At 53.1% G+C, this 26658-nt stretch overlaps 6 protein-coding genes across 6 annotated transcripts; 2 read left to right on the top strand and 4 right to left on the bottom strand.

Moving 5' to 3' along the window:
* Positions 1-4121: 4121 nt before the first annotated feature.
* Positions 4122-7090, bottom strand: EsH8_III_000480 (uncharacterized protein; the record flags this gene model as incomplete). Its single annotated transcript, XM_083262205.1, has 9 exons — positions 4122-4609; positions 4680-4882; positions 4932-5051; positions 5103-5637; positions 5687-6059; positions 6112-6269; positions 6318-6500; positions 6552-6870; positions 6923-7090. 9 exons carry the CDS (start codon positions 7088-7090, stop codon positions 4122-4124), a joined length of 2547 nt encoding a protein of 848 aa, XP_083122692.1.
* Positions 7091-8723: 1633 nt separating this feature from the next.
* On the top strand, positions 8724-12026 carry EsH8_III_000479 (Metalloenzyme, LuxS/M16 peptidase-like protein; the record flags this gene model as incomplete). The annotated part of the gene is made up of 3 exons (XM_083262204.1): positions 8724-9490; positions 9542-11756; positions 11838-12026. The coding sequence occupies 3 exons, from the start codon at positions 8724-8726 to the stop codon at positions 12024-12026; spliced, it is 3171 nt and encodes a 1056-aa protein (XP_083122691.1).
* Positions 12027-13000: 974 nt separating this feature from the next.
* EsH8_III_000478 (Palmitoyltransferase PFA3) lies at positions 13001-14671 on the bottom strand (the record flags this gene model as incomplete). The annotated part of the gene is made up of 2 exons (XM_083262203.1): positions 13001-14427; positions 14488-14671. The coding sequence occupies 2 exons, from the start codon at positions 14669-14671 to the stop codon at positions 13001-13003; spliced, it is 1611 nt and encodes a 536-aa protein (XP_083122690.1).
* A 788-nt stretch (positions 14672-15459) lies between these two features.
* EsH8_III_000477 (uncharacterized protein) lies at positions 15460-17498 on the bottom strand (the record flags this gene model as incomplete). The annotated part of the gene is made up of 3 exons (XM_083262202.1): positions 15460-17208; positions 17263-17290; positions 17344-17498. The coding sequence occupies 3 exons, from the start codon at positions 17496-17498 to the stop codon at positions 15460-15462; spliced, it is 1932 nt and encodes a 643-aa protein (XP_083122689.1).
* A 1704-nt stretch (positions 17499-19202) lies between these two features.
* Positions 19203-22545, top strand: EsH8_III_000476 (SNF2 family N-terminal domain-containing protein; the record flags this gene model as incomplete). Its single annotated transcript, XM_083262201.1, has 3 exons — positions 19203-19269; positions 19372-22264; positions 22317-22545. 3 exons carry the CDS (start codon positions 19203-19205, stop codon positions 22543-22545), a joined length of 3189 nt encoding a protein of 1062 aa, XP_083122688.1.
* A 1035-nt stretch (positions 22546-23580) lies between these two features.
* Positions 23581-24764, bottom strand: EsH8_III_000475 (Alpha/Beta hydrolase protein; the record flags this gene model as incomplete). Its single annotated transcript, XM_083262200.1, has 4 exons — positions 23581-24337; positions 24387-24502; positions 24562-24611; positions 24665-24764. 4 exons carry the CDS (start codon positions 24762-24764, stop codon positions 23581-23583), a joined length of 1023 nt encoding a protein of 340 aa, XP_083122687.1.
* Between the last annotated feature and the right edge of the window lie 1894 nt (positions 24765-26658).

Raw genomic sequence — 26658 nt, 5'->3', positions numbered from 1 at the left:
GTGGGCTACGGACCCCCTCGCTGATCAAATGCGTTTCCTCTGTGCCATGCACAACTCCCAACTTCCTCTTCTTGGCATAAATTTGTTTCATTTTTGCTCCGCAAGTTTTGTATCAGTATCGACAGAGATTTAACGACAATTGCGCGGGGGTTTTACACCCCCGGACCAACACGACACGGCCGAAACCAAAAGACAGAATTCCCAGCGCGCCAGTTTTTTGGATCTAATGTGCTATCAATACCCCCTTTGGCATTCGACTGCGGCGTACAATTGGCACGGATGAGAACTTCCTGGTGTAGTCTACGACTATTTTCTTTCGTTTCACCCGCTTTCCTTGAAGGATGCGAGGCTTTAGGGATACCAACGGGTTTGTTTCTTTTGTATTGGGTTTATCATTGGGACGGCGAATATGGGCATACGTCAAGTCACCCCGAGAGCCAGATGGCCGGGCGTTGACTCGAATGGGAACGGACAGCATATACCACATGTCTAGGAAGGCAGGAACATTATAGAATTGGGACCAATCCGACATGATGAAAGCAAGAGTCGAGAAAAGACCATAGGAAAAAAAGTTTCATTTTTATCTCATCAGAAGACCACAGCATACTATTGTTGGGAAGGTGGAGAGAGAGCCGCTCGCTTTCGGGCATGTTTACGTTTGGCATTGAATATGCAACAGAGGGGGGGGGCTTGGGTTGTCTTCATCACGAGACTAGGACCGGCATATACTAACAAGGAAATGGGGGACAACGGATGGCCTGGATGGCCCACAAGCTAAGGAGTAGTAGCGTGGCAGGATTAAGCATTGGCATGAAGCATAACCACCTGGAATGGATGGATCGGACGCGGGGGGGGGGGGTGAATTGCTGATACTTGAGAAGCGGCCAGACGAACCAGAGACCCAAACGAGGCTCTTCCTGATGGGAATTGTGTACTTCCTATTGGTGTTTTCATGGAAAGGAACTGGTATTTTGACTTTAGGAGTATTTACCATCTACGAAGCTTATGACGAGAAACAGGGCGGATCTGCAGCCCACGCTGCACAGATGGCGGGCCCAATATAAATAAACCTTGATGACGATGATGCAAATATCTGCTGTTCATGAGGAGATGGTGATGTTATGGTGATTCGATGAGAGGGCAAAGACTATATCTCATACCTGCAGATAGTTGCATGTCACGCCAGGATCAGATAGATGAGAAGAGATTGGGTATGAGAAAGGGGGAGTGGCCCTCCTGTTAGCGGACTGTTGTGTTAGTCGTTGTTTCCCTTTAATTTTTTAGTCATTGTGGAGAGAGAGAAAGAGATCCGTAGACAATTTAATTTCTATTTTGTTTTATTTTTTTGCTTCCATCATTCCTTTGGCTCGGGAAGAAGGGGGGGGGAGATGGGGGTGGGGGTGGTCCAAGTATCCCCAAAGGGTTTGGCGGAGTGTTTTGGTTTGGGGGCATGTTCTTCAAGGTACCATGCCAGAAGAAAAGTAGGTAGGGGGAAAGGGGGGTTTGTTTATTTATTATTTATTTTACATCTTGGTGTTGGTTTTCTGGGAGTCGATTACCGGCCGGAGTGGAGGGAGGGGTGGAATTGTAAATCATGTTTGGTGGTGTGAAGAATGCAAGATTGGTGTGGGTGGGAAGGTGTCGTAGTTCGAGGCCGGGGGAAGAAACCAAGACAAATTGCGGAGGGCAGACAGAAGGGAAATTCTAGGGGGATGTGCACATTACGCTACATTACCTTCAGCCCGCTTGCGAATACCGGTACGCAAGGGTAAGGCGAAGAAGGTTATGCGTGGATGGGATCGAGATCAGATTAAATTTCAAAACAACAAAATATAACGAAACCGCACACGGTGATGAAGGAACTGGGGGGGAGGCAGTGTGGGAAAAGAAAGAAGAAGGAAAAATAGGTAATGGGAAATTAAAGTTTGGGGGCTGCTTTGTGGGTGATGGACCGACGGGGCGGGGATGGAAGTTCCCACGGCCGCGGCGGCGTTGGAGAGGGGGGACGATCGTGGCCGGGCCGGGCGGATGTCATGTCGCAGCGCGTCCCGTGCTCAAGCTCCCGGCAGCTCCCCTCCTTCTTGCAAGCTTTCCTGACTTGTCACGGTTTCGGCCATGACCCTTTGCTTTCTTTTAGAGTTACAGAGTAAGTACCTTGACTTCTGCGCTGCGAAAAGACGAGGGGGATGTGGGAGGAATGGTGAAATGACACGGGGTGGGCATTTTTACCAAATGGTGCAACAAGGCGTAATTTCCGCTCTGGATCTGCCGGGGTGAGGAGATTCGCATTCCACGGCTGTCTCACGTACAACGATGTGGTCCTCAGATTTTTTACACTAGGCAAGGATGTTGAAGGAGAGAGAGAAGAGGGGGGGAGGTGGCGGTGGAGGCGGAGGGGAACAACGTCCGGGACCAAGTATACTATTGGGGAAATGGAAATTCGTAGGTGCACACGCAGCTCGAGATTGTTGGCAGGTAGTGGACACAGGACAATGACGGAGGAAGTTGGGAAGCAGATTGGCCAATGGGGGGAGGTGCCCTTCTTTGATGCTTCGATTTCCCCTTCCTCCTCAAACTTTACCCCTGCCGTTCTATCCGGAGGGGGCTCCGAAAGAGAGCACAGCTCGAGATGCACAGGTCTGAATGCGATCGACGAATGTTAACTAGAATGACAGGGTAGGTATTTGCGGACGGAGGGATGAATTATGAGCAGGGGGTGTTGACAGACCGATGCGCCTCCGGGCAGGAGAAGGACTGGCTCGGATTGCATGACAGTGCTCCGTGCAGGCGCCGTTGTGTGCTGCTTGACGAGATGAATATGTGGCATCCGAAACAGCCTTGGGCCTGAGAAATCCGGAGAGAAAAGTCCTGGACAAACGACGACGACAGGAATGAATGCGACGTTGCGAGCGGGGGAGGTCCACGAACTCGGGAAGGACAGGATGTCCCAGTGACAGGGCAGGGATGTTGACGAACAGCGAAGATCAGCAAGGCAGGAAGCAGACTGTGTACAACATTTGGCGTCTGCCCACCACAGCGTAGCATTCCGGAGGCAGTGTGTGCATGGAACGACTGCCAAGCGGATATTTTGCCTCTTGGCTTCTTCCGTCGAGTAGATTTGGCAAGAAAAACTTGATTGTAGAGTTCGGAGCTAAGGAGAGTACTGCTCTAGGGGGGACGGTGTTGCGTCTTGGTGCGAAGTTGAAAGACGTACCTAGAAAAGGAGGTGGGAGGGTGGTATCAATGCCAGACTGCCCCACTTGTGCAGAGAGCAGAGGAATGGGAATTGGGTTTGTCCAAAAATCTACTTTCTTATTTTTGATTTCCTTTTTTCGCCAGCTATTTTACGTCGCTGTTCTGTGGGACACGGCAGGCGTTCTAGACCGCGGTCGAAAAGAAAAGGGGAAAAAAAAGGGCACAAAAGAGGCGAGTTTGGCGTAGGAGATTGAATATTGCAACCGGCTAGCACACCGGGTGGCGCTTACAATAGCACTTGACCAAATTCGACCCCGAAATATAGGGTGAGGGAAAGATGGAATGTGTGAGTGCATGTGTGTTTTGCGCTGTTGTCTCGTGACAAAATCTGGAAGAAACCACACTCCCCTCCCTCCCTCTCGGAACCCCCCCCAAAGATTTAATCCCTAAAAGAAAATAGAAAAAAAAAATACATTGAGGAATTGGGGTAAGGTGGGGATATGTGCTGGAAGTTGCCGAGGCTGACAGGGGTTTCTGCACCGTCGCGCGTTGGAGAATGTGGGGAGGAGGGGGCGTGCATGTGGGGAAGAAACAGAGAGCAAGGGTGGGGAGATAGTGGTGTGTGTCTGATGCTGGAAGACGGAGTGTCTTTAGAAACATGAGGAGTAACCGTTTTGGGGTTGGTTTGAATTGGGACCATCCACGGGCGGTGGAAAAGGGGGATATCAAGTATAATATCGAAGGACGATGAAGCACATACAACACAGGCCAATACACTAAACAATAGATTTCCCCTTCATAGTAACTTAGCTGCATCCTCCCTTGCACAACAGCAAGCCATCCCATGCGTGCGCTTCGCCCCGTTTACACTCCGGCTCTTGCTCTGACCGCCCGGGCCCTCCGGCACACTCGTCCGGTCAACTCGTTTAGCCGTGCACGGGGCTTGGATCCTCCCGAATCGCCCGGATAGTCTCCCTCCTCCGCGGGTTAGCGTCAAAGCTAGCTTCAATGAGGTCTACTACCTCGTCTGCCGAAAAGTACAGACTGAGCTCGCTGTCACACCAGAGGAACTTGACCTCGTTAAGGTTGGACTGGAGCACTTCGCTCAGGTACTGGAGTCGAAGCCACGTGGCTGCGTATTGTGCCGTCCGCGATGGCAGAAAAAGGTCGTCCAGCTCCGTAACCTTTGCGATGAGCTGCGCGATTCCGTACGCATCATCTTGTCCAATGGAAGAGGCATCCATGACATCGCTGATGATCTTGGATGAGATAGCATCTGCGAGCGATCCCACAGCTTGATACCACACGGAACGTGCGAGAATCGACTCATATGTGACCGCCAGGGATCTGACCCGCGCTAGTGCCGAGTCCACGCAACTGTCCAGTTCATCCTGCTGCATGAGACTTTGATCGCCTATGCGTCTGCGTTAGTCCCAAAGTCGTGCTACTGCAAACTGCCGAGCCCAGCTTGGAGCATTGCTTACCTCCTAAAAGGTCTCGGAGGACCGTTTTCTGCACCCCAAGTTCATTGGTGTAAGCGCGCGTTGCAAAGTTCTGCAGGCTCTTGATATCATTGTCTATGCGCAGCATGTTCTGGGCACGTGTAGTCAGTTCTTCGCGCGCCTTCCATTTTGTCGCCAGGTCGGCTAACTTTTCGGACAGATACATGGCATCATTATATAGAAACCTGGTTTTTTGTCAGCTTGAGAAGGACGTCTCGGCGGGCCAGCACCTACATGTTGCCACCAATATCTAACGAGTAGTAATGCGGCGAAACGGCTCGAAACATGGCCAACGCGAATGTTGGTAGACTGAACAACCCCGGCGCTGCAGCTGCCACGGGACTGCTCTCGTACCTAGTGACCGTTAGCTGGTCGTTCCTCTGCGTGTCGGAGGGCGTTAATTACTCAGGCTGTGTTAGAGCTGCGCCGTCCTCCAAAATGGACATGATAAGGTCCAGCACTGGCTCCGGCATGGAGGAGATGTGATATGTTTCCTTCAGGACCATTTCTCTGCTCTCGTCTGGCTCAGCAGACGCAGGCTTCGTCTTTTTCGTCTGGGTCTTTGGTGGCTGAGGTTGAGGTTCGGCCTGCTGCGTCTGCTCTGTCGCGTCTTCGTCTCCCCAGCCCCAGGCATCTGCTGCGTCATCTTCATCGTCTCCCGAGCGCTGCGGTTCCTCTGGAGGCTCCTTTCTACCGTCCACCGCCTGGTCATCGTCATCCCAGCCCCAAGCATCAGCACCGTCATCTTCCTCCTGGGTCTGATGGCTGGTATCCTTTGCTTCGGCTGGCTCCTCTTCGTCGTCGACAACTCCCCACGCAGCACCCCAATCATCATCTGTTGCAGTTCCAGCGGCCATGCCATTCGCCGTCAATTCCCTGCCCTCGGAACGGGACACCATTTGCTTCTCAACCTTTTCTACCTGTCTCGGGGCTCCAAGACCTATGCCACGTTAGCGAATGTACATGGCATGAAACGGGGAATGCCGAACCATTTGACAACTGGACTCTGACAGCGTCAAGCGCTGTTTCTCTACATTTGCTCAGCCATATTGACGGCGCACTTCCAACCCATTCCTTGAGTTCTGTAAAACCTGTGAAACCATTGGTCTCCAGAACGTCGCAAAAGCCTCGAGCTGATTGAATGACGGCTTGGAATTGATCGAGATCCTTCAATGTTGAAGGCACTGCCCTGTCCAGCCAGACTTGTATGAGTCGCGGGACCATATCGTTCATCATGATGGGGCTGAAGAACATCAACAAATCCGGAGTTAGTCTCTTTGCCAGGAACTCGACCAGTTTCTGGAGATCCGTGAGAAGCTCGTCTATTGATCTTCCGGCCTCTCCATGCAGCTCGACAACATTCTACTGAGCCGTCAGAAAGACACCCCCATATGGTGTGCGACCGAGTGCTTACCTCATTTGCACGGATGGACAGCAGTGACGACGCTTCGACGTCCATCCTTGGGAATACGATAGCCTTGTCAACATCGTGCCATAGCCGCGACATTCGGTCTTCAACCTCCTTGTAGGCTTGAAGTCCAATGATGGCTTCTGACAAAGTCATCTGCTCACCTTCGTATTGTTAGCCTGCGCTTATTATTCAGGAACAGGAACAAATACCGTCCAGTTTGTTGTAAATAGAGAGGGATCCGGCTTGCATATCTGTATGGACAAGGGATGCCCAGACGTGGTCGAAAACATCATGAACGTGCGACTTTAGCTCAAATGCTCGTAGATCAAGGAGTCTCATGACCCGGCAAGCCTTCTTGTTGACAGGGACTGCATCGAGCTCTGCCCATGACTCTGCGCGCCGTTAATTCCATAGTCACACACCGATACGAGAGGATCCCATACTTTCCAGCCATCGAAGTGAGTCGATTATTCGCCGCTCGTTCATCGCCTGTTCGACCTCGCCCAAAAGCTCATTGACATGGCGGATGCTACTCAACGCTTCGCGCAGCTGCTGGGTATACAACACCTCCTTCTCAAGGAATTGTGCGTGGTCTTCGGCATCTTGTATTGCCTTCCCTGAAACCTGCGGGGCCTCCGATTGACGAACAATGTCATCGGCCAGTCTTTTGGAACGTAAGATATCCTCCTGAAGCGTTTTCGCATTGTTCACCCAGGAGCTGACGTCGCCCTTTGTCTCTTCGTTTATTGTGTGGATTTCAGACTACGCATGCGTTAGCAACGCGCCGATATCATTGTCGAGAGACCTTCAGTACCTCCAAGTCCCCCTTTGCCTTTTCCAACGCCTCGATCGCCGGTGATAGGTCGGTAGAGGAGAGCGATAGGGAAGAAACCTGCTCGTCGGGGAAATGCCCTTCGAGGGCGAAGGCAACAATGGCGTCTCCGAGCTCCACGGAGACACCCGGGCCTGCATCGGCAGCCATATTGTTATTTCGAGTTCGTGTGCGGGGTCTAGGAATAGCTTCTCGAAGCTCTCGAGTGTCGCGGGGCTGGGTGGCCAGCGTGATTGTGCTAGAAGTCGCGATGCGATGGGCAGAGTGCAGCTGGGAGGTACTTGGAAGCGATCAAGGCGGTGTTTTCGTCGTCTTCAGAGATGAACCACGTAGTGAGGTCTTATTAAGCGACAGCGACAGGAGGACTTTGCCTCATCGCGGAACCATGGCACATTGAATTTACCTGGCTATGAAGTATAGCAACTGCATAGCTGTCCCCGACAGCACCCACGTCACACTTAGCACTTGGCATCGGCGACAGTACGTACCGATGAGATTCATCCGATCCGACGTTACGCCGGGCGGTTGGCGCCTGCTGCTGGACTTGTTGCGGTAATGGACCAATCCGAGGCAGTCAATCCACCTACGAGGGGTTGCGAAAAAAATGGCAAAAATGGCTAAACTCCACAATCTCCTTGCCCTGGGGCTTTGGAGGGGCTGTCGGACCAATGCATTCATTGTACGTCCCTATCGGCAACATATCTCTGTTCTTGTGCCCCGCGACGACTCACCAAGCAGCGGCAACTCGCAGACGCAACGAGAAGAGAACCCGCATTTCAGTCAAGTTCTGAGGACCGCATAGACGCCTCAACATCCAGCCCATCTGTGCTTGCCGTTGATACCCCTCCATCTCTTACCCAGGATTTTCTGTCAGCGGTTAGGCAACCGCTACGTCGTTCCTATCACGGGTTGGTCAGTGTGCTCCAGGAAGCCCTATTGGTTTTCTTCACATCCGCCCATCAGGCTGGGAACGCGGGTATCTGTACGGTAAGCAGCTGCGCCTCTTCATCCATTTTCCCTCCCTAGCGACTCTCGCAAACTTGAAATTCCCGATTGGTCCCTCCCCGCGTATCTGTTTCCTGTTCCTCTCTGCCTGTTGTGTTCTTGGCCACGATGGCGCATTCACCACACTTCTCGCAGACTGCGACCATACAATACGATAGCTCGGTCACCTCCCAAACATCTGGAGTAGCCCTCTCTGCGTGAACGATAACAAAATGCTGAGACTCAAAGCTAGCCAAGTGGCTCTCGCTGGTGCTGTCGCAGTTCTGGGATCTTTGCTCCTCCGTTATCATCAACACAGCTTACCCGGTTGGATAGAGTATGTGCTTTCACCTGAATTCAGCTGTGTCTGGCAGTTTCTGCGTATCATTCCCCCTCAACTCGCCCCGCTTGGCCGCTTCATAAAAGCTTTTGCATCTACCTGCCTCTTGTTGTCGACCTATTCGCTTTGTTAGTCAGCGCTGCTGCCCTTGTCACCTTCGGGTAAAAGGGCCATCCTTCACTGTTATGCGATTCGTACGACACTGGTTGGGCTGTCTCGACAGCACCTTGTTTCCTGCCTTCTGACTCCCTAGGTTCTGAAACGGCCTGCTTATGAGTCTCCTCAAATCGGCCCCTAACCCTATGTTATCTTACTCTTCATCTCGCTCCCCGCTTCTTTGTAATATGGTCCTTTCCTATAGAGATCCTCGGTCCACCCGCAGATATCCAACACCGAATCATCCAAGCTAACCCCTCACTTAGATCTTTCCAAAGTCTGCTCGCAACAAAATTAAGCATCATGTCGCCCCAAGAGGAAATCAAGCCGCAGCCGCGGTTCCGCAAGGTCCAGAGCTTCAAGACGGACTACGCCCCCTGCCAAATCAGCCAGTATGTCTCGGAGAGGAGCGGCATGCAAGTCATTGTAGCCGATCGCAAAGGGCCCAAGACCAACGGCTATTTTACTCTCGCGACCGAAATTTTCGACGATTCCGGCGCTCCCCATACTCTAGAGCATCTGGTATTTATGGGCTCCAAGAACTACCGTTACAAGGGACTGCTGGACAAGCTGGCTTCCCGAGCTTACTCTGGAACGAACGCATGGACTGCAACGGATCATACTGCATACACACTAGAAAGCGCTGGCTGGGAAGGCTTCTCCCAGATTCTGCCCGTGTATCTCGAACACGTCATTTTGCCTATTCTGACCGATGAGGCATGCGTGACCGAAGTACACCATATTGACGGTGAGGGTAACGATGCTGGTGTTGTGTATTCGGAGATGCAGGCCGTTCAGTTCAAGAGTGCAGAGATTATGGATCTTCGAGCTCGTCGGTTGTTGTACCCCGAGAACGTGGGCTTTCGTTACGAGACCGGCGGAATGACCGAGGCGTTGCGCGTCCTGACACCCGAACGTATTCGACAGTTTCACCGGGATATGTACCAGCCTCGCAATCTTGCCGTAGTTATCATTGGTGAGGCAGACCACAGCAATCTGCTTCAGATCCTCGACGAGTTTGAAGAGAGTATCAAGGACGACCTTCCTCCTTTGGATTCCCCCTTCAAGAGGTGGGTAGACTTTCTAGTTCATAGAATAACCATGCTGACATGAGTTTGCAGACCCTGGATCGACTCTGCGCAACCCCCTGCGCTCAAAGAGACCATTGTTACAACGGCGGAGTTTCCTGAAGAGGATGAGTCCGTCGGCGAGATCACCGTGGCCTTCTTTGGGCCCAGTTGTACCGATGTCATCGAAACATCTGCGCTCAATGTGCTGTTGACGTATCTCTGTGGATCCTCCGTCTCAATTCTCGAGAATGTAATCGTCGAAAAGGAGGAGTTGGCTAGCTCTGTTTCCTACTGGTGGGACGCCAGACCCAACTCCATCATCTGGTTCCAGCCGACTGGTGTTGAAACGGACAAGCTGGAGTTTGTTGAGAAGAGATTGATCGACCTGCTGAAGGAAGTCGCTTCGAAGCCTCTGGACATGGAATACCTGACATCATGCATTCACCGCGAACGCCTACAAGTCAAATTCCAAGCCGAGGAGTCCGAGGGCTTCTACTCTAACAACATCATCACAGACTACCTCTTCGGTAAGCGTGATGGCTCGACCTTGAAGGACTTGGAGTCTTTGTCGGAGTACGACAAGCTCGAAAAATGGACCGACGGCCAATGGAGAGACTTTCTACGTAAATGGCTTTCCGACGCACACCATATTTCTATTCTTGGCAAACCATCTCACGAGCTTGCAAAGAAGCAGAAATCCGAAGAAGAGGCGAGATTAGTGAAGAGAAAGGAGGAACTTGGCCCTGAAGGCCTGGCCGACCTCAAAAAGCGCGTGGAGGCCGCCAAAGCAAAGAATGACGAGCCCATTCCCGCCTCAGTGATTGACAAGTGGCCCGTCCCGGGAACTGAGTCCATTCACTTCATCGAATCGGATACGGCAAGGTCCGGAAAGGCCAAAAGCCTCGGCCTTATAGACAACGCAGCGCAGAAGGTTATCGACAGCGCCAAGCAAGGACAAGATCCCCTATTCATCCAGTTCGAGAGCGTGCCGACCAACTTTGTCCACCTGACGGTATATCTCGGTACGTCGCAGGTACCGCTCGAGCTAAAGCCTCTGCTACCTATCTTCAACGATAACTTCTTCAACACCCCGATCATGCGTGATGGATTGAAGGTGAGCTTCGAGCAGGTCGTCATGGAGCTGGAGCAAGATACCATTAGCTATGGCCTGCGTTCCACGAGGGACTATGGCGATCCGGACGGAATCATGATCCAGTTCCAGATCGAGCCCAAGAAGTACTCCACCGTAATCAACTGGATCCGGACCATGATGTTCGATAGTGTTTTCGATATCCAACGTCTGAAGGCGGGCGTCCAGAAGCACTTGGCTGACATCCCCGAGTTGAAGCGCGACGGTAGGTCCATGGCGTCGGAAGTTGACATGGCCATTCACATGAAGAAAGAGTCCTACTCTGTCGCCAAGCGGGCCTTGGTCCGCGCCATCTATCTGCGCCGTGTAAAGAAGCTCATTGGCACGGACCCGGAGCAAGTTCTTTCCTGGTTCGAACAGTTGCGCAAGTCGCTCTTCACCTCCGACAACGTGCGCGTCTTAGTGACGGCCGACGTTTCCCGTCTGCCCGAGCCCGTCGCCGCATGGGACATTCTCAGCAACAACCTCAAGGGATCTGACGAATTGATGCCCATCATTAAGCCGCACACGCTCCTCACGCAAGAGGGCCAGAAGCCCGGCACTGTTGGCTCCGTCATCGTCCCCATGACCACGGCCGATAGCTCCTACGGCGTCAGTACAGCCAAGGGCATCACCTCTTTCGAGGACCCGCGGCTTCCCGCAATTATGGTTGCAATCGGCTACCTCGAGACGACCGAGGGACCTCTTTGGAACTCTGTCCGTGGTCAGGGGCTAGCCTATGGATCCTACTTTAGCCGAGAGCTAGACACCGGCGTAATTCAGTACAAGGTGTATCGTTCTCCGGATGCAAGCAAGGCCTTTGCAGCCTCGCGTGAGACAATCCGCAAGATAGCAGAGGGTGAGGTTGAGATCGACCGCCACCTCAAAGAAGGCGCTATTAGCCAGGTAGTCGTTCAGTTCGCAGATGAGCAGTCCACGATGGCGTCAGCCGCAGCGCAGAATTTCATGCTGGGTGTCGTACGAAGCCTGCCGCTTGACTGGCACAAGAAGGTTATGAGGGACGTCCGGGATGTGACAAACGAGCAAATCAAGACGGTGTTGAAGGAGCTCATCATGCCGCTTTTCGAGCCGGGCAAAAGCAACGTTGTTGTCACATGCGCCCCGATTCTGCAAGAGGTAAGTTCTCTGTCACCACGACGAGTTACATGGGCTCTTTAAAGTAAAGAAAAGACCTTGCTAACAGATGTTTCGTTGCAGAACATCGAGAAAGCCTTCAAGGAGATGGGCTACAAGACAGACGTGCAGCCGCTGGCCCACTTCCACGATGATTATGGTCTGAAGGGTGACGATGACGAGGAGGAGCTTGATGACGAGGACGATGAGGAGGACGACGACGACGAGGATGATAGTGAAGATGATGACGATAGTGACGAAGATTCTGATTGACGTACAGAGGGGCCTTCTTAGAGGATTAGGAACGATAGAGTTAGCTTTTTGGAATCTCTGCAGTGGTACGGACTGAGCCCTGAAGGGAATACGAACACGAAAGACGAACTGGGCGTGCTGTGTTTTTCGACGCCAAGTGATCGTTGTTGGCGATTTCAGTGCAGCCCACCGTTATCTATAGGGAACGGGTATACCTTTTTACGCATGGTTGCGTCTGTTTCCATGTAAAATCTTCACCGTGGATGACAAAAGCAGGGGATACATATTCCAGCAGATCGCAATCTGCCGCTCGAGGCGCGAAGGTTGTTGCTCTCCGATGTGTCAGCGCATCGTCAACCGTTCTAGCCAGAAACAGATCCAGCCGGGAGGCCCTCGCAGACCGTTGAGTTATTTAAGGGCACCATTGTCGAGTTTCTTGGTCGCTCGGTATGAGACCAAATCGAAGGGTCACTATCCCAAATCCAAAGTGCGCCCCCTTCCCCGGGTGTGGCTGGCAACAAGGACATAGGGGTAGGTAACAGGCGTACAGATGTGGCCGGAAGATTCCATGGGAGGTCTTTAGCAGTGGTCGCGCACGCATCGCCGGTCTCTCACGACATGGCAAACAGGAGAGGCTGCGGCGCAAGGCAATCCGTCAATGCACGCCAACGTAGAACGATCTAACTTGGTATTCATGATAGTGTAAAGGTTTTGCTACCGACGTTATCCTTCGTTTCTCGCGGGATTTTACCCCCATGAGAGAACAAGCAGCTAATTTCAAAACCTCCAAACGCCAATGGATTAACAAATGTTATCTCAGATGCTCCATCCTTGAATCCGAGTTTCCTTCAGAACAAATAACATACATAAATGCGTATACACTCTAGAGACGCCGCAGCCATGCCCCAAGCCTATAGAAGACCATGCCGACGAGATTATGCTCTGGATATCACTTCTAAGCGCGTACTGTCTCCACCTTGAGGGTGTTGCTCTATTCAATCCACAGTGTCGTCATTTTCCGGCTGGTCCCTAAATGACGGCGACGTTGGACTATGCTTTCTCAACAACCCACTGGCGCCGCTACGTCCCCAGCCTCCATTGGTGACGAGGTTCAAGGCGCGGTGCTCCGCCGCTGCCGGGTCGTCCATGTCAAGATCGCTTTCTTCGAGCTCATCATCAAGAGCCTGACCATGCGGGCTGAGCTTCCGCATGGGCATCGACTCTTGGAATCCGTCAGCATATAGGTTGGGGTCGCGACCCAGGACCCGGTCCGCCTTGGAGGGCATCTTACGCCCACCGCCATTGGGGTTGGGGGGAGGAGATGAGGTGAGATAGTGACGGCCTGCGCCGTCAGGCTTGGTGGGGGCGGGGGCGGGACGCATGAAGGATGGAGGCTCGTCGCTGCCCCAACCGGCGTTGATCTCGCGGGCTCGCTGCTCCTCACGCTCTCTGGCGAGTCGTTCCCGGGCCGCCAACCACTTGGGACTGGGCTTCCAGGACCAACCGTCGCCGGTAGTATTGCAGACGGGGACGAACCACAACAATGGCTTTTCTCCAAAGAGGTGCAAGAGGTTTTCTTTCGCGCCGAGGTCAAAAGCGTTGGGAAGCTTCTCAGAGTCCTGCTCGTCGAGGTACTCTTCGTAGCGCTTTTTTGCACGATCGCGTTCCATCTCTTCGTACGAGCGGTGCATTGGTCTTGAGCCACCCGGATGGCCGCGGTACTCCTCACCTTCCTCTGGTCTCGTGATACCTGGGAGGGCGTTCGCATGGATGTCGAGGAGCTGTTGCCCGTAAGCGGGTAGGGGAATGCCCTCGCCGTTGTGCTGAGCAACAAACTGGTGTTGCATCTGCTTCTTCAGCGGCGACAGATATCGCGTCTTCTCCAAGCATTCGATAGTCGTCTGGCCCCGGGTCGCAAGCAGAATATGCCATCCAGTAAAGGCGCCCACCACGATGCCGATGATACCGGCGATCACGCTGAGAATGACATAATTGATGGGCATCAGCGTCTCTACGTACGTCGTGTTGTTGATGACCTCCATGTATACCCAGCTACCCGCGATGAAGAAACTGTAGAAGCAGAAAAGCGTTGTGTATATCAGGAAGAGTAGGAAGGCCTTGTGATTCTTCAGGCCGATGCAGGTCGCCAGCCAAGGGCAGTGGTGGTCCATCTTCAACACGCAGCGGCGGCAGGTTGAGCAGTGGTGGGCGCGGTCCGGTTTCCTCGCCTGGCACTTCTTGCAGAATCGTATCTCGCCATTGGACTTGACAGTGAAGGAGGTGGCAGCCGGGGGCGCCTCGGTCGGTAATGTGCTGTAGCCATTGTCGTTTGTCGTACTTCCGGGGTTCGTGAAGACAGCGGTAGTGTAAGACCAGTTGAGCAGGCCGTAAAGAAGGAGGGCAATGGCGGATGTCCCGGAGCCTGCGAGACAATCGTTAGCTGAGATTGACCGCGAGACGACGGCCACCAGGAGCTACTTGCCGAGCCAAGAGGCTTTGGAGGGCGCGGACCCGATGGTGACATCCACCCAGACAGCCCAAGTTGTTAAGCCATAGACGAAAAGCAGAGGGATGTAGGTCGCGAAGGTGCAACAGCAGCGCTCAACCTTTCGCGCCCAGCGACGAGACATGTTTTCGGAGGGTGATTGTGGACGAGCAAGATCCATCCATTCACTCACAGAGAGAGAAGATCTAAGAGGAAGGAAGGATCATGGCGGTCAAGAATGGGAGAATGCTGATCGTGGACGAAACGGCCCGCGAAATACTGCGCTGCCTCAAGTTTGGTTGGATACGGACAATCAGGGGAAGGTAACAGCCAGGCCAGGGGACTGAGTGGATAACTGCCCTGTGGAATGGCGGCAGTCCTCATCTTACGCAGGGAGCTGAGGCTGAGCTGGACTAGGCTGAGGCCACTCCACCCAGGTGGATGTTGTGGCGGTGTTTTAGTCGCCGTCAGTGGCCCAAGTTTCCACCCGTGTACCGCCATTTTGGCGATGTTAAGTGGGTCTACACGCGGGAGTGCCAATCAGTGGGCCGTTTGGACCGCCCCGGCTTTAACATCAGAATACCTCCGAGAAACACGACCAGGCATATCGAGATATATCTGATTGATCTCAATTGGTATTCGTCTAGGTCCTACCTAGATTAAAGCAAAGCAATGGTCGCCCCTGACTTTTTGAATGAGTAGGCGATTCCGGTAAAGGTAGAAAGTACCATCGGCCTGGGCCAAGGTCCCCCCATCCTCCTAATCCCATACGCCAGTCAGTGTAGACAGGGAGAGAATCCCGGCCGCCCAGCCTATAAGCGGGAAAGATACATAAATGAAAGCCCGGTCACAGAAAGAGTATGCTGGCCTATGAAGATACGCAAACAGACGACACACCCGTCGCCAAACCATCCTCCCTACTAATACAAACCACCCGCGGAGCGCATCAAAACTGAGAATGATGTTTCGCTAATCGTCTTTCCCCTCAGTAACCATGCCAATAGCGTTCGGAACTCCGACTAGGACCTTGCCTTTTGGAACTCGAACATCCTTGACCTTCATGCAGCCAAACACATTGATGGCGCGAATATTGGGGCAGCTTCGGAAAATGCAGCCAAGCACATAGTCATCGACTTCTTCAATGAAGCTGACCTCAAGCTTAACGAGGTGAGGGTATTGGTTGTCCTTGGAGAAAACATCTTCGAATGCCTCTCTCTTGATGTGGCGACAAGCGTGGATGTTAAGATTCTTGAGCTTGGGGCCCGAGTGCCTCATGAGAGCACGGAAACCATTGGAGCAGAGACCGATGCCGAACTCATTTTCTCGAGGCTTATTAGAATCACGGTACCGGCACTTCTGGAGGTCGATGATCTCAATCCCCGGGTTCTTCCAGTCGGCGAAGAGATCGACAAAGCCCTCGTCCGTCATGTTCTCGCTGTCGGTTATGCGAAGCTTCCTGAGGGAGCCACAAGACCTTTTGATGGAAGTCAGTACCTCGTCGTTGGCTTCGGGCATCTTTCTCAGGGAAAGCGTCTCCATATGCTCTCCCACACCAAGTATCATGTGCGAAAGGCTCTTGGGACTGATATCGTGCTGCAACTGAAGACCCAGGTGCTTCAAGGTCTTGATATTGCCGATCTCTTTGACACCGGCGTTGGTAACCTTCTGGTTGTGGTAGACCTTAAGGCGAGTCAACTTGGGGCAGTGTGTAGGCAGCAGAGCAAGCATCTCATCTCCGAAGTGTTTGTCTGTGTAATAGACCTGGATGGTTTCCAGTGCGGCACCTTTCTGCATGACGAATTTGGACCAACTGTTGTCGCTAAGAAGATTGGAACCATGTAGGTAGAAGGAGGCAAGCTCAACGCTGCGGTCCAGAACATAGTCCATGACCTCGTCTTTGAACTGGATGGCATTGCGGACCTTGAAGTTCTTAAGCTGCGTGGCGACCTGAAAGATGCCTGTGAAGTCGTCGGAACTCAGATTGGCGCCATCGTAGATTTTCAGAGTTGTGGTGGAGGGCTGCACAAACAAAGGCAGCGTTTGTGAGTTGAGGAGTCGGCGCTTGGAGAAGAGTCGAGCGATTTTGTCCACAACGGCATCCGGCAGCTCACCCAAGCTGTCGGCCAGGTCGACGTTCTTGGCCAAAGTCTCAATGCAGAGTGTGGTCAAGTTCTTGGCACCGGTTTGGTAGGTGCCGTCAAGGATGTTGCTCTGCACCTTGCGACGTCTGCCCTGGCCGCCGACAGACTTGCGAGGCTTCTTTGCGTCCTTGCCCTTCTTGGAGGCAGCGTCCTTGCTGCACTGGGCGCAGAGAAGACCACCATTGGGTCCGGTAAGCGAGTAGGGTGTAACAGTGAAGCGTTTTTTGCAGTTTTCACAGTTGTCCATCTGGCCGGGCAGAGGCTGCGAGATCTGGTCCAACAGAGCACGCGCAATGTCGTCATCGTCCTCGGAATCATCGGCAGCACGCTTTCTCTTCTTGAAGGCCTTGGATGCCTTGATCTTGGCAATGGCCTGCTGCTCCTTTAGCTTGCGCTTTTCTTTCTCGGCTGCAGTCTCGCTGCGGCGACCCTGGACAGCGGCCGCAGGCTCGGTCGAGGGGCCGGCTTCATCCTCCTCCTCCTCCTCGTCATCCCCTTCAGCTTGGCGACTTCTGGCGGCGGCAGCACGACGCTGGTCGGCATCTCGACGAATCTGGTTGGCCGAAATATTATGAGACTGCAAAACTGGTCAGTATGCGCACCAAAGAGTTGGCTCATGAGAAGAGCTCACGGCAAGGTAGTCAGTCAAAGCTGATTGCCTGGTCCCAAATTAGCAATGAGAACTGTACAATGCTGGTTCGCAAATACTTACGGTCCGGATATGTGGCGGGCAGCACGATTGTTTCCTTGGGCTTGGTTCTGCTGAGCGGCTTGGCCCTGGGGAGCAGCCTGATCTTGCTGGGCAGAAGGGTCCTGGTTCTGGCCCTGAGCTTGTGCCTGCGTTCTCTGGCGGGCCTGTCTCGCCATGTCGATTTCGTGGGGTGTGAGTGCGTCTCTGTTCTCTCTGTACCACTTCTCCCCTGTCTTTGTCCCACTCTCTTGGGTTTGGCTGGCTGTGACTTGTATTCGAGTTTATGCCGCTCACGTCCGACGCTTGTTGTGCTAAAGTTTGGAGAGCGATTCTGGTTTTGCGTTCAGTCTTAAGCTGTTTCCTTAGTGAGAACCTCCTTTCGATCTGAGGTGGCAAATGTGTCTGATTGACAAAGTAGCTCCCCGAGGGAAAGGACAAAAAATGCCGGGGCTAGGGTTTATGGAGATGACAAGATGGAAAGGGGCATCGGCTTCTAGAATCTTTCGAAGAAGTAAAAATGAAAAAAAGCCTTTTGGGAATTTAGTCTCGAGGGACCCTCCAAAATTTGGCAAGGTTCTTTGCGATGTGTCGTTGGGGGGCAAAATAGGTAGGAAGGAGCGGCAAAGGCTTGAATGGAGGTAGCGAGAGGTGAGGTACCTTTTCCCCTCTGTCCAAGAAGCTCACCTTGCTTCACCTGCACTTGAGGCTTCTGGGGAGCTAACCCACTTCGCACTGTATTAGTGATTGCCACCCTGGGCAGTACAGCAGGTGTGGAGGTGGTGCAATGGTGAAAAAGGGCCGTGCGAGAAGGGCGTGCGTCAGTGACAAAAAGACTGTAGGTTAGGCAGCTGCCAGGGGTTTAATTGAAGTGGGGCACGTAAGTCAACGGGAAGGGAAGGGAAGTAAGGCGTGGGGCAGGTGGACAGGCGCCACTGCGCCGGAGACGTCGGGGAGCGGGATCGATCGCTCCAAATCGAATCGTCGTCACACTGGACGGGGTTTACGGCTTACAGTGACATGGGGATCGGGGCTTCAGCATCAACAGCTTTCCGATTTGAGATGAGATGGACGGTTCCCAATGGTTGAAGAATCTCCTTTTTGGCCATGGCTGTATATAGATTATTTCTCCCTCTTCCTTGCCCACATTGCCAATGGCATGAAAGCAGTCATGATGTGACGTAGATGGACTAGCTACCTGCATGTCCGCCTCTCTTCGTGCAGCAGAGTGCCTGCACCATCATTCCGCCTGCATTTAGAGCTTTTATAGGGACCAGCTAACAAGGTTTTAGGCAGTAGCCCCTGCATCTAGACGCCTGCCGTCCCTGACAAAGAGATCATGTGACTTCGTGTAAAGAGCCCGCCAGTCAAAGAACGCGTCTCAGAATTCCTCCCTCCCACTTTCCTCTTACCATTGGCCTTTTCTTAGCTTGCTGCACGAAAAGGAGTCGTTGGTGGCAAGGCATCCTTTCCCTCAATCTTTTCACCCACCACTTGCCCTTTTTTCCTTTCTTTTCTCATCTTGCCGCTTGGACTGCAGCTGTTCAGCTAAATTGCTGTCGCTCAAGGCCGCACAATTTTCTCTTTATTTCCCCCTGTTGCTAACCAGCAATCCCCATCTTGCCCACTCGCCAAGTACCTGAGTTAGCTGTGCACAGTCTCCAAGCTTCTTCGGCGATAAGCACTGACACTGTTCGCCACCACTTGCCAGCCAACCTTTGTCCCGCCCATCCCATCCCATCTCATCTGTTCCTTCTGCACGCCCAAACTTTCATCTCTGCACAAATCACAAAGCCCAAGGGGTCCTTTTCTTCCTTTCAATTCACAGGCCACGATCGTGGGACATTTTTGTGTCTGCCAAAAGGTCAAGAAATACGATCAACATGTCTGGCCGTCGTGGTCGTTCTCTCGCTGCTGCCGGGAGAGAAAGCTTGGCTTCCACTCAAGCCGGTATGTGCTCCCATTGTCCGTCTTTGGACTTTAAACGTCACCGAACCTTGGACGGCTGGCGCAATTGAAATCAGAACAATCATCAATTAACGCGATTCTCAGACTCCCCCGACTCCGTGCCTACCACTGGTACTGGTCGCATCACCAGATCTTCATCGTCTAAGAACCTTGCAGCTTCTGCGCCTCCTGCGCCTTCTGCGACTTCAGCTCCTTCCACTGTGAAGAGAGGCCGGGGCCGACCTAGCAAGGCTTCTTCACTTGCCAATGATTCAGCTTCTTCGGCTCCGTCTGCTGCGGCCTCGGCCGACTTGACCTCAGCCAGTGAGGACTCCACCCCTGCGACCAGCAATGTCGCAACACCTGCCCCGTCTATCTCCGCAGACGGAGGAGGCCTAAAGAGCTCCTCCCTTAGATCTCGCAAGTCAAACTCCAAGATCGAGATTCATCTCCCTAGCGCAGCAGATCTCTCCAATGAGCGTGCCCTTCGTCGGAGCCAGTATTCGATGAAGCCTGCCAGCAAACGCAAGCGCTTCGAGGTTGGAGACAGCGACGATGAAGAAGAAGACTTCTCTGATAACGATCGCGATGCCATTGTTGCTCGTCGTCTGCAGAACGAGGAGAACCGCAAAGCCACTGCCGGTATCTCTGATGCCGACCTCGCCAAACGCCTTCAAGAAGAGGAATACAAGTCGGAAGTCACCCACCTTCCTGCTACCTCTCATTCGCAACGGCAACATGGCAGGCGCAGTCTTAGGTCGGCTTCTTCCAAGGCTATTGTCGCAGATAGTGACGACGAAATGGACGAGGAGGATTCTGTCTCTGTGCCGGCCAAAGCGCGTGGTCGCGGCCGATCTCACAGAAGAATTGCTTCTTCTCCGCAGCGACCGGCCAAGAAGCAGAAGAAGGCCGTCCTTGACTCCGATGACGATGATGAATTGGCCGAGCCCATGGCAATGGATGAGGATTCTGAAGAGGTCTTTGCAGCGGATGACAGCGACTTGGAAAGCGATGTCGATGACAAGCCTAAAAAAACGACTACCAAGGGCAAGAAGCCTGCCAGACAAACCAGGGCTGCAGCAGCCTCCTCTTCGACTGTCCAGCCGCCCGAAGCCCTTGCAGAGCTGCCCGATGACGATGGAGATGACTTGTCGAGTCTCACAAGCTATGTGACGGATGCCACTGACAGTACCGCTGCCGCCTCAGACAGTGATGGTCGCCTCCAAAACGCCATCTCGAGGCAATCCCGCGGTCGACGCGCCTATCAACACGGCTCCAAGCGTCGGGGCATGCTCGAGCGTAACAGATTGCTGCACCACCATCCAGAGCTGAAGACGATGTGGGATGAGCTTGAAGCTTTGCCGGCTATTAGACCTGAAAAGATTGCCCAGCCCACACAGATCTCTCGCCAACTGAAGCCCTTTCAGCTCGAAGGTGTCGCATGGATGATTGCCATGGAGAAGACTGACCACAGGGGTGGCCTTCTCGGCGACGAGATGGGACTCGGCAAGACTATACAGGCGGTGTCTTTGATCATGTCCGACTTCCCCTCCAAGCAGCCCTCTCTGGTCTTGGTTCCGCCTGTTGCCCTGATGCAGTGGCAGTCTGAGATTGCCGCGTACACCGATGGCACACTCAAGACCTTCGTTTACCATGGTTCCCTGAGCAAGACGAAGCAGATGACACTCAAGGAATTGAAAAAGTTCGATGTCATCATGATGTCGTACAACAGTCTTGAGTCCATGTATCGGAAGCAAGAGAAGGGCTTCACCCGCAAGGATGGCATCTACAAGGAGAGAAGTTTGATCCACCAGATCGACTTTCATCGCATCATTCTTGATGAGGCCCATAGCGTCAAGACGCGAACCACCATGACGGCAAAGGCGTGCTTTGCGCTCAAAACCGAGTATAGATGGTGCTTAACTGGCACCCCGCTCCAGAACCGGATTGGTGAATTCTTCTCCTTGATTCGTTTCCTCCAGGTCAAGCCTTTTTCGTCGTACCTCTGCAAGCAGTGTCCTTGCGCCGGCCTCGACTGGAACCTGAACGATGATCATCGCTGCATATCATGTGGCCATGCCGGCATGCAGCATGTTTCCTTGTTTAACCAGGAGCTGCTCAACCCCATCCAGAAATTCGGTAACTTGGGACCGGGACGAGAGGCTTTCCAAAAGCTTCGCCTGATGACCGATCGCATCATGCTTCGTCGCCTGAAGAAGGATCACACCAACTCCATGGAGCTCCCTGTCAAGGAGATCTACGTCAACCGTCAGTTCTTTGGCGAGGTAGAGAACGACTTCGCCAACAGTATCATGACGAACGGCCAGCGCAAGTTCGAGACCTACGTCGCCCAGGGTGTGTTGCTCAACAACTACGCCAACATTTTCGGTCTCATCATGCAGATGCGCCAGGTTGCAGATCATCCAGATCTAATCCTCAGGAAGAATGCGGCAGGTGGCCAAAACACTCTCGTCTGCTGTGTTTGCGACGAGCCGGCCGAGGATGCCATCAAGAGCCGCTGCAAGCATGACTTCTGTCGTGCTTGTGCTAGAAGCTATCTTATGTCTTCAGACCAGCCGGACTGCCCTCAGTGTCACATTAATCTGGCCATCGACTTGGAGCAACCTGAGATTGAACAGAACGAGGCCGACGTAAAGAAGTCGTCGATTATCAATCGAATCAAGATGGAGGAGTGGACATCTTCATCCAAGATTGAGCTTCTCGTCCACGAACTTCACAAGCTTCGCTCTGACAATGCTTCCCACAAGTCTATCATCTTCTCGCAATTCTCGTCCATGCTTCAGCTGATCGAATGGCGTCTTCGCCGTGCTGGTATCACTACCGTCATGCTGGATGGCAGCATGAACCCCGCGCAGCGTCAGGCATCCATCAATCACTTTATGACCAAGACCGATTGCGAATGCTTCCTCGTGTCTCTCAAGGCTGGAGGTGTAGCGTTGAACCTGACAGAGGCTTCGCGTGTCTTTATTGTTGACCCGTAAGTTACTAGTCTCTCATCGCAAAACCACACGCTAACATGGACATCACAGTTGGTGGAACCCTGCCGCCGAGTGGCAGTCTGCTGATCGCTGCCACCGCATTGGCCAGACACGGCCTTGCACCATCACCCGCCTCTGCATCGAGGACTCGGTCGAGAGCCGCATGGTTTTGATTCAGGAGAAGAAGACAAACATGATCAACTCCACCGTCAATGCCGACGACAAGGCTATGGAGTCTCTCAGCCCCGAGGACATGCAGTTCCTTTTCCGTGGATCTTGAGCAACCAGGCAACGACTTTCCAGCATGTTTTCTTACGGAAGTCGATTTCTATGGTTATATTTTCGGCGGCGTTGAGGAAACAAAGAATACGAGATGGGACTTTGGCCCAGCCCTTTTATGGAGTAGGGCGTGCGTCGTATTCTTGTTATACCCCCTTTTCTTACTGTGGCGGCTTTGTAGCTGCAGTTACAGAAGTCAACTTTCCCCATCATGTATGAGTATGACCATTACACCTTGCTTTAGGTAGAGAGTCTCAGCCTCAGCTAGTCAGCTCTACATTGCTCAATGAACACCTGGACGTCGGATCCAGTTATTATTAGGTGGTGGCGACTGTCTCTGCAACGTGAGTGATCGGGAGGGTAGACGATGATGTCCATGGTCGCTGACCTCTTCGGCCCCACATATTCAGGTGAGCGGTTCGTTGCTGGGAATTAACTACCGGTACACTATTCTCTCTCATCCGGGTGCCAAGTTCAATATACGTGGAACATGGGCCATGCCTTTCTCGGAACGTAGGATGAAACACTTGATTGTCTATCCAAGGCCATAAATTAATCCTCTCGCTCAATCGGGAACCATGCTGCCTGGTTGCGAGTCATTCACGGCGGCATTCTGGCCCCCGGACCCGATAGCTCCCCGGAATATTCGTAAGCACTCATTGGCCTATCACATCAAACGCCTAGAATAATGTCGTTGTCTCGAGTTACCAATACCATGCAGCAAGAGAGTCGAAAACAGTGAGAATGAGAGCGAGAGACCATATGAGGACTCAAGTATTAACTGCAGGCCATATAGATGGTTGGCGTAGATTATATACTAGGTAATTATGTACGTGAACGATTCGAAGGGGGGTCCGTCATCTTTCAGCAACGAGGACGCTATTCAACCCTGGTTCCTCCCCTGTCATCGGATGGTATCTTTTCCCTCTTTTCCCAAAAATGAAAAACTCCAGAGGCACACTCGTGTGCTCTCATCATCGCACCGTCATAATCTTTTGACCTTCGTTAAAGTAGTGTCTTAAGCGCCTCAGGTCCTTTAGGCCTGGCCCACAGACTTGGAGTACTCAATGTCTTGCTCAGCCCAGGCTGTAAGGCGTGCCGCGAGGTCCTCATCCGAGATGTCCTCCTCTCTCGGGCGGAATTGGAAGCCATCGGTACCGCAATCGCCCGTCCTCTGGAGGTAGTACTTGTGAGCGTCAACGTTGAGCCCAAAGGTACCGCCATTGCACTTGGTGCTGGCGTCTCCCTCGCAGATCTTAATGTCAGCGACAGTGTAGTCGACGGTGGTAGCGTTACCGGTGGACAACCAATACTCGGGGCTGGTGTGGCGGTAGCCAAAAAGGATGGGAGGCAGGCGCGGGACAGGGTCATCGACGTGGGTAACGCGGTACTCGGCGCCGGCTTGGTCAGTGACAAACTTGGTGAAGGCGTCGTTGCCAACGCGGGGGCTGCCATATGTGTAGATGTCGATGGCGTAGCCGTCCCGACGGAGATCGGCGCCGGCGATGGTAGCGACAGCACCGCCGAGCGAGTGGCCGGTCGCGACGATGGTGTAGCTGGGGTTGGCGGCCTTGGCAGACTTGACGGAGGCCAGGAGGGCATCCTTGACCTCATCCCAGGCATTGGAGAAGCCGGTGTGGACCTTGCAGTCGTCCACGAAGTCGCAGTCGTCAAAGCCGAAGAGGATGTTGGTGATCCAGTTCCGGACGTTCTTGGAGCCACGGATAGCAATGACAATGTTCTTTCGCACAGGATCCGTGCCGACAAAGCCTTGAAGGCCAGACACAAGGCCACTGAAACCAAGTTAGGTATGAAAGAAGCTAAGGTGCCGAGATAACTTACGAGAAAGTACCGACTATCTTTCCACCGTTAGCCTCAACGTTGGGGCAAGCGTCAGCACTACAGGTGATGGCTGTGCCAGCAGCGGCCTCACTGTTGCAAGAAGTTGCGGCCACCATCTGTTCAGTCTTGTTAGTGATAACTCATGAGCTCGGAGGAGGGTGTGTTGATTTCGTACTTGGACATAGTACTCAAAGTTGGACAGGTCGGCGGTAGTCACCGTCACGGCTGGGTAAGTTAGCAGCTATTCCCAAACAGTCGTCTCTCATCAGTATGCTTACCTCTCTCGTCGAGGCCAACCACCGGGGTTCTGGCATCCAGGATGGGAGACGCCGAGACTGCGACGGACAGCAGAGGAAGAAGGGACAACTTGGGCAACATGATGACGATGGCAGAACGACTCAAGGCAACAGGAACAGGACTTGAATACTCGCTGGATGGCACGACGGACAGAGAGGCGGAAGACACCGTCACAATCACGCAGCCGCAACGTCTTATACATAGCAGAGGATGCGGCAGGGTGTAGAAACTGGTGGATCTACGAAGACGAGTCGTGTCCCTGGACAGTCTGTAGGGGTCGTGGTGAGTGTCCACCACACGCCCACTCTCCAGGTGTGTTCCTCGAGAGGCTGGGGCGTCATCACCAAGTCAATGCAAATGTTGGGGTTACGCATGCCGGAGCGCAAATTCTGGCGCTAGAGCAAACAATAAGGAAGGCCTTGACTTTTCTGGCAACTTCTCCGCACCTATGAGAGATTTCACCAGGCACCGGGCAGCACAAATCGGCACTAAAAGCGCCAGCCGCGAATGGAAGAATTCTTCTTTGGAGACAGTGGTTCCATCTGCAGGGGAGAGCTCGAGAAGTCCAACTGGGATCGGCAATGCGGGATAGACAGCTTTGACCATTGGGTGGCCTCATCAGGCGGCAGAAAACCAGACCTTGTCCTGGTCAAGATGGCCAAGCATTTGTGGAAGCAACCATGCGACATGGTTACCAACCGAATGTGGTAAAAGAGAGACAGAGAGCTTGAATCAGACCAACCATGTGTGCGAGAATCTCACGGATGTGATGGACCGTCAAAAAGAGGCGCCTGTGTGATCCGAAAGTGCCCCTGGGGGAAAAAGCAAGTTGAGGATGGGGTGGCAGTGAGGATCAACCAAGGAGTCTTTCGATGCCCGTTCAATAAGTCTGAAATTCCGGGGTGTCATTAGGCGCCACGTGAGCCAAGCATCTCCATACATAGTAGTGGACTTGCCGCCCATTGAACGGCATCGAATGAGGGGCGGTTCCTGACCAGAGCTGAACAGGGGTGTTGCTGGGCACTTTCCACTTCTGTTGGGCTCTGTCGAAACAATAGCGTCCAAAACGGGAGGAAGACGATGGCGAAGCTGGTTGGCCAGACCTTGTCAGGAGGACGAACTGGTGGTCAATTGCGGCTGTCCCAGTGCGGAGTTGCCCGTTGGTCGAGTCTGATATCCCCTGGACCGGTCCCTGGACGAGGCCCGCCAAAGCTCAACAAAATCCTTAGTACAGCCGTAGTCGAGAATCGGAAGTCTCTGCCGAGTTGCCAATGAAGAGGTCGAGTTGGGAGAAGGTATCCAGCGCCTCTCTGTGCGGTGTACAGATGTCGCAGCCCTCGAAGGTGTACGGATAGGCAAGGGACCTTTGACAAATCACGCGGGCAACGGGCATGCCAGGTTCTCCAATTTGAGTAAGTAAATCGGCCCAGTAGAGAAGGTTCAAGAAAAGATGACGGGATGCCAAGTTTAAAGAGTCGATGAGACATGCGGATGTGATTGAGAACGGGAAGATGCAGCTAGGATGGATGGCAGATGCAACCTAATGTAAGAAGGAGGCACAAAAGAGGTAGGAGGTGGGATTAAGGCACTTGGATGGATTGGGGGCAGCGGTAGTGTTATGTCATGCTGCTTCTGCTGCTTAATCTTGCAGCCAGCTGCCGCCTCCTCCGCTCATCTTGAGTCTGGCTTTCGCGCGCTCTCGCCCTCCCTCTCTCGCCCTCTTGCTCTTCCCCCGTTCCATCCACCCTACCTTTTTCCTTCCCGTACCTGTTGATCAGAAAAAGCACAAAAAAGGGGTGTGGGCATGAAGTGTTCTAGAAGGCGGTTTCCTTCTTCAGTGTTGATGAAAGGCCGAGGTACTTCGTCGCGTTTAATTGAAGCCGCTTACATGTCTTGCACCCAGTTTCCTCTTGGGGCCATTCCGCTCAATAACAACTCAGCATAGCTACCGTCCCGTGCGCTTCGATAGACTGGC

Source organism: Colletotrichum jinshuiense, chromosome 3 (genome assembly GCF_051148585.1).
Source record: "Colletotrichum jinshuiense chromosome 3, complete sequence".
NCBI classification, from domain to species: domain Eukaryota; kingdom Fungi; phylum Ascomycota; class Sordariomycetes; order Glomerellales; family Glomerellaceae; genus Colletotrichum; species Colletotrichum jinshuiense.
Note: the sequence above shows the minus strand (reverse complement) of the source record. Positions and strands in the feature narration are given on the sequence as shown.